Source organism: Garra rufa, chromosome 5, assembly GCF_049309525.1.
Source record: "Garra rufa chromosome 5, GarRuf1.0, whole genome shotgun sequence".
In the NCBI taxonomy this organism is placed as follows: Eukaryota; Metazoa; Chordata; class Actinopteri; order Cypriniformes; family Cyprinidae; genus Garra; species Garra rufa.
Genome location: NC_133365.1, coordinates 43,045,578 through 43,057,781, shown reverse-complemented (window position 1 = coordinate 43,057,781; position 12,204 = coordinate 43,045,578). Strand labels below are relative to the sequence as shown.

The 12,204-nt window shown below is 32.9% G+C and overlaps 1 protein-coding gene across 1 annotated transcript in view; it reads left to right on the top strand.

Moving 5' to 3' along the window:
• The first annotated feature begins 3,490 nt into the window (after positions 1 to 3,490).
• sgsm1a (small G protein signaling modulator 1a) overlaps positions 3,491 to 12,204 on the top strand; it is a 54,474-nt gene continuing 45,760 nt past the window's right edge. Inside the window, exons 1-2 of the mRNA XM_073840093.1 lie at positions 3,491 to 3,509; positions 3,626 to 3,669. Coding sequence (XP_073696194.1) covers positions 3,491 to 3,509; positions 3,626 to 3,669 — 63 coding nt within the window. The remainder of the gene's footprint in view (positions 3,510 to 3,625; positions 3,670 to 12,204) is intronic.

Below are 12,204 nucleotides of genomic sequence, written 5' to 3'. Positions count from 1 at the left end.
TCATTACTACGAGAAAAGTGTCACGGTAGAGATGAGGTCAGGGTCCAAAATGCAGGGAAGGTAATTTTAATTAAACAATAAACAAATAAACAAACAAACAAAAGGCCAACACGACAAGAACTAGAATAAAGCAGGACATGAACAGAAACAAACCGTACGGAAGACAGCATACAGGAAACAATAGTAGTGGGAGAGTGGAGATTATAAAGACAATGGTGATTGTGAACAGCTGTGGATGTGAGTGACGAGACAGGTGTGCACACTCAAGGGAGTGAAAGTGCCGGGGGAAGGGAAACAACAACCTCAGGTGGCTGAGGGAAGACCCACAGCCCAGATCATGACAAAACAGCCCAGATCATGACAAAAAGATGTTGCTTTAACAAGAAAAAGATGTTGTTTTAATTACATAACATCTCGTTATTACAAGAAAATATGTCATTTTAATGACATAACATCTCGTTATTACGAGAAAATATGTCATTTTAGTTATCTTGTTATTACGAGAAAAGATGTGGCTTTAATACAACATTTCATTACTACGAGAAAAGATGTTGCTTTAACAAGAAAAAGATGTTGTTTTAATTACATAACATCTCGTTATTACGAGAAAATATGTCATTTTAATGACATAACATCTCGTTATTACGAGAAAATATGTCATTTTAGCGTATCTCGTTATTACGAGAAAAGATGTGGCTTTAAGACAACATTTCATTATTACGAGAAAAGATGTTGCTTTAACAAGAAAAAGATGTTGTTTTAATGACATAACATCTCATTATTACGAGAAAATATGTCATTTTAGTTATCTCGTTATTACAAGAAAAGATGTGGCTTTAAGACAACATTTCATTATTACAAGAAAAGATATTGCTTTAACAAGAAAAAGATGTTGCTTTAATTACATAACATCTCGTTATTACGAGAAAATATATAATTTTAATGACATAACATCTCGTTATTACGAGAAAATACGTCATTTTAGTTATCTCGTTATTACGAGAAAAGATGTGGCTTTAAGACAACATTTCATTATTACAAGAAAAGATGTTGCTTTAACAAGAAAAAGATGTTGCTTTAATTACATAACATCTCGTTATTACGAGAAAATATATAATTTTAATGACATAACATCTCGTTATTACGAGAAAATACGTCATTTTAGTTATCTCGTTATTACGAGAAAAGATGTGGCTTTAAGACAACATTTCATTATTACGAGAAAAGATGTTGCTTTATCAAGAAAAAGATGTTGTTTTAATGACATAACATCTCATTATTACGAGAAAATATGTCGTTTTAGTTATCTTGTTATTACGAGAAAAGATGTGGCTTTAAGACAACATTTCATTATTACGAGAAAAGATATTGCTTTAACAAGAAAAAGATGTTGTTTTAATTACATAACATCTCGTTATTACAAGAAAATATGTCATTTTAGTTATCTTGTTATTACGAGAAAAGATGTGGCTTTAATACAACATTTCATTACTACGAGAAAAGATGTTGCTTTAACAAGAAAAAGATGTTTTAATTACATAACATCTCGTTATTACGAGAAAATATGTCATTTTAATGACAAAACATCTCGTTATTACGAGAAAATATGTCATTTTAGTTATCTTGGTATTACGAGAAAAGATGTGGCTTTAAGACAACATTTCATTATTACGAGAAAAGATGTGGCTTTAAGACAACATTTCATTACTACGAGAAAAGATATTGCTTTAACAAGAAAAAGATGTTTTAATTACATAACATCTCGTTATTACGAGAAAATATGCCATTTTAGTTATCTCGTTATTACGAGAAAAGATATGGCTTTAAGACAACATTTCATTACTACGAGAAAAGATGTTGCTTTAACAAGAAAAAGATGTTGTTTTAATTACATAACATCTCGTTATTACAAGAAAACATGTTCTTTTAATGACATAACATTATTACGTGAAAACGTTGTTGTAATGAAAAAAGATGTTAAAACGACAAAACATCTCGTTATTACGAGAAAAGATGTGGATTTAAGACAACATTTCGTTATTATGAGAAAAGATGTTGTTTTAACAAGAAAAATATGTTGTTTAATTACATAACATCTCGTTATTACGAGAAAAGATGTCGTTTTAACAAGAAAAATATGTTTTAATGACATATCTCGATATTATGAGAAAAGATGTCTTTTTTTTTACGACATAATTATGCCGTTTTAGCTACATAACATCTTGTTATGGACCTAAAATCCTAAATCTCTGATTAGCTAAAACTGTGCTGAAGTTGGGGTGAAGATGTGGTTGGATAGGTTAAGATTCCTGAATAACCACATCTCGACATCTTGTTATAATGAGACAAGATGTTTTAACGATGTAGTTGTAGTTTTAATGACATAACATCTCAGAATTACGGGAAAATATGTTTTAGTGAAAAAAGATGTTAAAACGACAACATCTCGTTATTATGAGAAAAGATGTAGATTTAACAAGAAAAAAGATGTTATGTCGTTATAACGAGAAAAAGATGTCGTTTTAACGACATCATCTTGATATTACGAGAAAAGATGTTGATTTAACAAGAAAATATGCCGTTACAACGACATATCTAGTTATTTCGAGTGGCAGCAATGCATTTGTGTTGTTAATAAAATGTACAACTTTGTGTCTCATAAAAAACGAGGCAGCAGGTGCAGCTGGCTAATCACGTGACCTGTCAGGCAAAGGGTGTTCAAGCTTTTTCAGGATGGCAACAGCAGGAGATCAACATTTGTTTGTTTAGTCTCTGATGGCTGAATGTTATAATTACATGGTTAAGTGGGCAAAAAACATTGTTCTCTACTGACAGCCATTCAAAACTATCCATGTTGGTACATCATGGCACTCTATGTGCTTTTTACTGTTATTGTGTTGATACTCTTTGTTGATTCGTTCCCAAATGATAGGATGCCCATGTTTGGTATATATTGATTTCTGACTTATAGTTCTCTGTTGTGTCCAGTTTCCTGCAAGTGATTTTTATGAGAGAAATTCTGCTCCAAACGATTCAGTGGGTGAGTGAGTAGTTCGAATCTTTCGCAAATTTGAATCGCAAATCTATTCAGACCTGTTTATTTACCGGTAAAATTAAAAAATAAATAAATAAATAAAAGAGTTAATCGAAAAGAAACTATCTAGAAAACACAGACACACATGAATATCATATAGGGGAAAATGTCAATTTCCCTCAAAAGATAGCCTAAAGATTTATTAGTTTAACAGCGGCTGGGGCTCATGCGATGAGCTATCACTGAATGAATGGGAATAGCTCACTCCAGGAATATTATACCTTCTTGGTAGAAAGAGTTTGCCATCTCCACCGCTATAGGAAACTCTCTGGCAGGTCACGTGATCTCGCAGTAGCGCCTGCTGGCAGTCAGGGAAAGCTTGAACTGCTTTGGCTTCATCCAGTCGAGTGTTGAGCGTCAGTGGAGTGCAGAGCGCTAGAGCTCAATACCACAATCATGGCTAACACAACAGCAGGTGCGACAAAATCCTGTTTTTATTTTTCGAAACTCTCCTAAACCACAATATCACACTTTTGTTTTTTACTTTTTTCATTTGTAATAATTAATGTTCTATATTTCTTTCTCTCCTAGAAGCCGAAACGCGTCAGAGACTGCTGCGAAACGTGAAGAAAGAGGTAGGTGATAGTAAAAACAAATAAAGCCAAGTGAACACAAGGCTGAAACGCCCTTTAAAATGTGACTCATGTTTCAGATATGACTACAAAATGTGTAGTGGAAGTTAACCAAACACTGGAGCTAATATTATAGCCGAAAGAAAGCTGTCAGAGTAAAATAAGCTGTTTAAATTCTGTTTAATCGTTGGTATAGTTGTTGTATTGTGGTAAAAAAAAAAAAAAAAAAAAAAAAAAAACATTGGTAGCGTTGCAATCTTAGTCGACAGTGTATCATGAATAATTTATTCGTTTTTACATATCCGTTTTTCCTGAATATGCTACAGCTGTTCGTCTTTTTCCCTATATCAAGCACCTGTCAGACTTAATGCCAGGTTTCATCACATTGTTTCTTTCCAAGGCATATTCATGTCTGAGTGTATTAATAAAATAGTGAGTATGACGTTTTATTTTAACGTGGTGTTGCTACAGTCGTAGATTTGCAGTTTTCTGTTATATACAAATTTCTATAGATTCAGATGCACTCAGACGTTCAAATGTATGAAAATGTTGAGATGTGTTTATTAAATATCATCCACATCTTCAATTAATGGTCCATAAGCACTCTATATGCACTTTCTGTTTGTTACAACTGCCCATATCATCCCTCACACTGCATTGTGACTTTGAGTGCTTAAATTACTTGTTTGTTCATAGATTTTCTTCTTTTGGAAATGTAAAATACAGCTTAAGGCTGCATCTTTTAATTTATTTGTGGTATTGATTTCGAGCCAGTCCTATCTCTTGGCAGAACAAAATGCGTTGTGTGGTCTTTGACTTTCAGTCATTTGATTTGATTAATAGGTTTCAGTAATCCTTTTGGGTTAAGCAAGGAGTGCTATGTGTTTGCACTGTAGTGTATGTTTAAGCATTTGCTTAGTTGATAAGGTTTTGTATGAATTTGGGTGTGAATTTATAGATGAATTCCTCACAGCAGGTTTGTAGTATCCGCGTTTACCATGCACTGATTCTGATTTGATGATTTAAGGTTCAGTTTTATGAGTTGTGATGGCAGTAGCTGATATCCTTATCTGTCCTGTGTGGCAGTGATTCATAGGCATGAGTGTACAGTGGATTTGTGTATACTACTTGCACTGTGGTATATTAAATGCAAAACTCACAGCTTCATGTTGAATGGTTAATGCACCACCTTTTAAGGACCGTCTTGTTGCAGTCAAGTGGTGCAATGTATAAATAATGAGAAATGAGTGCAATGACAAAAAAGTTGCACTTAGAAGAATACAAATGGTGGGGAAGATGGTATAAGATGCCTCCAGGGGCAAGATGATGGCCCACAATCTAATCTCGACAGTATTAGCAAATAATTACATTATTTTTAATTTAGTTATTTCATGTGAATATAGAAGTATTTTTGGTGATGCTGTCATTTGAAACAGTTTTGAGGTTAATTTATCTAGTTTTCTTTTTATAATGAGGGATTTATGTTTCAACACATTAATGTTATTAGATTTGTAAAGCAAAAATGTAGTTTTTATTTTGAAGTAAAACTATAAAATTAGACCCTTGGCGAGCTCAGAATTGTCACAGAAGGCCCCAAGTGGCATCTTGTTACTAGTGTTATAATTTCAACATAATAATCATAATAAATGTTTTTTTGAGCAACAAATCAGAATATTAAAATGATTTCTGAAGGATCATGTGACTGGAATAATGATTTTTAAAAATCAGCTTTGAAATCACAGAAATAAATTACATTTAAAAATATTTTTAAATAGAAAACAGATATTTTAAATATTACAAATATTTCAAAATTGTACTGTTTTTTTTTTTTTTGTTTTTTTTTTAACTTTGGATCAAATAAATGCAGGCTCCTTGAGCAGAAGAGACTTCTTTTAAAAACATTAAAAATCTTACAGTTCAAAAACTTTTGACTGGTAGTGTAATTTAAATACATAATAAAAAATTAAATAGAAATAGATTTAAAGTAACTTTAAAAATATGTGACTTACAGTATAAGGCAAAATTACTAAATATTATTTGAAAAACAAAGTTTATGTTATGTAATTACTGGAGTTATTATTCACTATTTTCATGAATTAGATGAACATTTAAAAGCATCTTCGCTTTTCATTAAAACCTATAGACTAATTTAATGAAATCTTTTAATTTGCATTCATAGTGTTGCAACTATGAAACATCTTTAATTAAAATATGGGGAGTTAAATGTGTAAATATTCACATATGCCTGTACGTAAGTAATAGAATAAATTTACATTTCAGATAAATCTCCTACTTGGATTCTGCTTTGTTTGTCATTGGTTATTTAATTATTCTACTAAATTGTCTAAATACAGTTTTATATAGAATAGTTGATTAATGATGCTTTAAAAAAATAAATATTAATGAGAGTTAAATGTAAACAGTCGTAAGTGTTTAGCCAGTAGATGCCCTCTTTAAATAATTTCACATTTTTGCTCGAAGAATTAAATTGGCAATAGTTTTTTTTATTTAATTATCTTAATAACACATTGACTGATCCATTATCATTCTGCACATGAAAAATAAAATGCACATTGATCTTAAAGGGGGGATTTTCCACCATCTTACACACTATTAGTCAAATTATTATAAATCTGTATAACTCTTTTTTGTGTGTGTGTGGATGTCAGGCATCTCAGCTTGAGGTTCTTGACACTCAGAGTCTGGTCTAATCATTGCACTGTGTCACAGTGTATCCCAGTGGATGCATAAAAAATGGCATTTCAGTGCTTGAAACACTTTATTATGATGACTGGAAGAGCTAATCAAGAAGAGTGGAGGCAGGTGAACTCTCACCCCACGCTGTATGCTGTTCATAATCACAATGTATTCTTGATCCATGCTGTGTTTACAGCATAGCTGCCTGGAACCTGGAGTCATTTGGCATTTGCAGTGCATATTTACCCTTTTGCAGCTGTTAACTAAAATTAGGAAAGATCATTATTACAGATACCACACTGCTGAAGCGAGGAGCAAAGGGAAAGCAACAAAAAGCCTCATTTTGTGTCTGTCATTATCAGTCTGTGATCTCGCTCTCTTTCTCTCTTTCTCTCTTGCTCTCACCTGTATTGACACAAGGAGAGGGTCATGCGCAGAAAGCCTGTCCATACTCTACCCAGCAGCCCACCATTTGTTTACCTTTCCCTCTCAGCTTCCTGTAACACAGCTTGTTTAATCCATCGCTTATCAGTGTGTCCTTAAAGAACCTCTTTTTTCATCTTAAGCACAGTCATGTTATGGAATTGGTTGTTAACAGAAACATCATTAAATCATTAAAGTAGTCTTTTAACAAATTAATGTAGGTCAGTAAGTATTTTGCTGTTGGGTAGTGTCACTTATAAGTTCTGAAAATAGCAGATCTATAGTTCAACACAATGTGAGCTTCCGGATCGACTATTTTCACCAATAATTACAATAATGAAGGAATGTTTTAGAACATAAAAGACAAACAAGGATGGAATGCTAAAACAGCTTGCCATACTAGTATGGCAAAGAGTATTTAATGCTAAAACGGCTTGCCATAGCGGCAGATACTTTTTAAGTTTTAATTGGCATGTACAATAAGCTGAAATGTCATGCATTTTAAACGTCTGACGGACCACCCACTAACATTTTCGTCTATTCTCGTCTCGTCAACGAAAACTCACACACGTCTCGTCATGTTTTAGTCATCAACGAGCCATTTTTATCTCGTCATTGTCTCGTTATCGTCATGAAAAAAGTGGCGTCAACGAAATGATTTCGTCATCGTCATCGTTGACGAAAACAACACTGATAGAGTGGTACTAGAGATTGTAAGTAGTTGTAGATAACTTGTGTTTTTTTTAACCTTTTTTGCATTTTCTGCACTGGTTTTATAGAGAATTTATGGAAACATAGTGAAATGCGTTGCTAAGAACTGCTGGTTCTACAGTAAAATAAAGATTTTCTTAGGGCTGTAACGGTTATTTTGGTAATCGAGTAATCTGTCGATTATTCTGATGATTAATCGAGTAATCAGACAATTATATTTAATGTTTGGTAGTAATAAAAACAGATCTAAGCGAAACCGGTCTAATAAGGCATTTCATGGATTCTCATAGGTGGAATGCACCACTTCCAGTATTTTGCTGATTGCTCGACACGGGCAAAATGCAATTCAGGATTTTATAAAGTTGAGTACTTGAATTGAATCGGGGAATCGTGACAGCCCCATGTATAATTTCTAAGGCTTTTTCACTGTTCAACACACTGAAATATTAAACTCAATATTGTTTGTGTGCTTAATTAGCATAGATTAAACAATTAATTTAGTAGCTTTAAAGTCAAATACTATTTCATAGCTGATTAAAGAGATATTAACCAAGATGTTTGAATGAATAGTGTCTTTTAAAGGGGTCACAAAAGATTCAGTGTCATGAAATGTGCCTTATTGGTTTTAGTAACCAAAACAGGCAGCATCTTAGTAAAACATAATAAAGAAGATCGAATCATCCTTGTTTTTTTCCCTTGGTTATACATTTCTAATGGAAAAAACCATCTGTTCGAGTCCACAAGCCAATTAATCACCATGTTCTGGGTGCAGAGACCAGTCTGTGAATGTGTTACAAAACAACTCTGCAAGATGTTGTTTCAGTGTGTGTGCAAGAAACATTTAAAACTCATGCCAAATTGCAGCAAACCTCAGCTACTAGCACACAAGCTTGTTAAACAGTCAAGCCACTGAGACTCATTTATTCCTAATAGGTTTGTATCTGACTAAACAGAAGACATTACGCTGATGTGACTGAGAAGTTTATATATAGCAGTCATAGTAGTTTCAACATTAATCTGAAAGGATGGTGTGGTAACATTTCAGAATTAGGGAACACATTCACGATTAACTAAGAGTTTTCCGTCAATGAACTTCTTATTTGCTGCTTATAGTTAGTAAGTTGTTAGGTTTAGGTATGGGATGTGGTTAAGAAATCTAGAATATGGTCATACAGAATAAAGCATTAATATGTGCTTTGTAAGTTGTAATAGTGCGAATTGGTCCCTAAACTAAAGTGTTACCAACAGTGTTAATGTTACTCCGTATTTTGCATTGTTGCGCTGTTGTAACATTATAAAGTGAATAAATGTTTAGTTTTGAGATGCCTGTTTAGGGTTTCATTACACAAAAATGTAGAAATATTGAAATATACACTACCAGTCAAAAGTTTTTGAACAGTAAGATTTTTAATGTTTTTAGTCTCTTCTGCTCACCAAGCCTGCATTTGTTTGATCCAAAGTACAGCAAAAAATATATGAAATATTTTTAGTATTTAAAATAACTGTTTTCTATTTGAATATATTTAAAAAATGTAATTTATTCGTGTGATCAAAGCTACATTTTCAGCATCATTACTCCAGTCTTCAGTGTCTTCAGAAATCATTCTAATATGCTGATTAGCTGTTTAAGAAGCATTTTTTTTATCATTATTATTGTCAATATTTAAAACAATTGAGTAAATGTTTTTCTTTGATGAATAGAAAGATCTAAAGATCAGCATTTAAATGAAACGTTTTTGTAAAAAACATTTTTTTGCAGGGAAAGAAATTATAGAAAGTAATACTTTTATTTAGCAAATGTGCTTTAAATTTATAATGTTAAAAAAAATTCTAGTTCAGATAAATGCTGTTCTTCTGAACTTTCTATTCATCAAAGAAACCTGAAATTATACTCAGCTGTTTTCAACATAATATGTATGTTTTTTTTTAGCAGCAAATCAGAATATTGCAATATTACTGGAGAATTGATGTAAAAAATACAGTTTTGAAACCACAGGAATAAATTACATTTTATAATATATATATATTTAAATAGAAAACAGTTGTTTTAAATAGTCAAAATATTTCAAAATTGTACTGTTTTGCTATACTTTGGATCAAATAAATGCAGGCTTGGTGAGCAGAAGAGACATTAAAAATCTTACTGTTCAAAAACACTGGTAGTGTAGTTTGAACACATTATAAAAATTAAAAGTAACTTTAAAAATATTTGACTTATAAGGTGAAATTGCTAAATATTACTTTAAAAAACAAGGTTTATGTTTGATAAACTTAAAACTAGTCAATTGAAAAAATTGAGTTGCCATTACTTAAGAGTGCAAGTTGAAAACATGTAAAGTCTAATAGAACAAACAAAAATAAACTTAGTGTAAATTACTCAAAAATGTATTGAATAAAACAGGCACGATATATATATATATATATATATATATATATATATATATATATATATTTTACAGTATATGGATTCTATTATTTTCTTTTCTTTTTATTCATTTTCAATAAAACATTTTATACAATATAAACATTTTAACTTGTTTTATACTTAGAATCTCTTATTAATTATAATTTATATAATAATGGACATTTGATTTTTTTTGACAGTGGATAATACACAGGTGAATTCAGGTCACCTGGTAGTAAAATATCAACTTAAGAAGATGAAATGTTTCATTCTGAAACCTGTCTGCAGACATCTGTGCTCAGTGGTACTCAGTCCACCGTACAGTCATTGCTTTTGAGATCATTTCAGGGTAAAATATTATGCTAGAAAGTTTTATTCAGCAGTGTATATTAAAGCCATAATGTAGTAAAAAATACCTTTTGCTTTTCTTCGCGAGTTTGTCATAAAAATGGCAATAACAGCATAGCCCTGTTTTTGGAACAATGCATTTTTCTTTGTTACACAGGGCAATAGAGAAAGTTTTAAGAGCTGTATATTTTCAGTCCTGTTCTTGGGGTCTCCCTTATTTAACACACCTGATACAGAACTTCAACTTGTTAGGAGAGAGGTTTGTTAACTGAGCTCAGTGTGTCAGATAAAGACATACAAAGGTGTTCAGTGCTGTGGATCCCATGTGCTTTTTTGTTAAATAAACCCACGAAGATAATGACTGCCTGAGTTGAATGTATTTGTAAGAAGAAAGGGACCACAGAGTGCAGTAAGAGAAATGATACTCACACATCTGCATAGGAAATCAGGTTGCCTCAGACAACACACAATTATGCAGTTTTGCAGTTATTATGCAAATACATTTGGCTGCAGAATGTCACAAATGACCAATAAGAGCCACATAAAAAGGCATTACAGGGGCCTAGCTGTTTTTAATGAAGAACATAAAAGAATAGATCAGCAGCACTGACACTCAAATGAAGTCCGGCTTCAAGATACATGACAGTTCTGCTGTGCATTAACACCATCCATGTGTCATAGGAAATGTGTTGCCCCAAGAAATGTGAAACCTATTCCTGTAGAGCCTCCATATGGATACTGATTTAGATCAACACCACCCACAGAACATCTCTGATGGTGTGAAACTACCTTTTATATGTGAGACTATATATTTTATATATTCCAACTCTTTCTTATGCGTCCACTTTGGCATCATGTCAATGTTTTTGTCTCTTGTTTGTATACTATAAGCATAACTAATTTTAATAAACCGTGGCATATACCGCATTTACACATATACACTAGGAATGTAGTGATATTATTAATATCGTGATGTCGTCGTGGTTACATGACGATATGAAACGATAGGTCTTCTGGACAAAAAGTGTAGTTTTTAAAATATATTTAGACTACTTATTCTAACATAAAAGGCCTTAAAGTTGTGTTTTGAGCTAGGGATGGGGCCGATCCGATCCAGTATCGGTATCGGGTTCCGATACCAGCTTAATTAATGGATCGGAAATTTCCGATCCAACCTAGAGAAATTTCCGATCCAGAGTTATGTCTACGTACAGTGCTGTCTGCTGAAATGACTTCACAAGTGATCCCGGGCTAGGTGACGTGTCTGTGCTCCAATGAGACACTGAGAGAGATGACATGCCTCCAGTCCTTTCAGAAAATCTTCAGTTTGCAGGTAGCAGTTTAGCATTGAGCGTCATACATGTCCGCTGTGTGGAAATACTTTACGGTCGGAAACGCCGCAAAGACAGCAACATGCAATGTTTGCAAAGCCGTTGTTCCGAGAGGTGGCACCTCGTGGATTTATTTAGTAGATTAACTGTTAAATATTACCCATCATAGAGTAAAAGTTTATAATTTGTAGACTTCGTGCGTGTTATTTTCTGTTTTTAACGTTGCCGCACACACCTGAAGCGAGCACGCGCACAGAGAGAGAGAGAGAGAGAGAGAGAGAGAGAGAGAGAGAGACGTGATTCAAACTGCGCGATTCACAGACTGATTACTCTTTAACGTCTCTTGAACAGAAACATTCATACAAAGTTATGTTTAAATACCCGTTGTTTTATTCTGGTAACACCGTCGGTTATGTCTTCAGTGAACCGAAACAGCTGAGAAGGAGATGCGTGCCAGTATTACGTGCATTAGGCCTTAAAGAGACAGCATCCTATAAATACCTGCAGTGAGAAGCACTAGTTATTTATCAATGAATTATTAAATTTCTGCACCTGAATACTAGTATTGATTTTATTAGTAACTTTATGTTGTATTCATCTACACTTGTCATTTGTGTTAGTGTT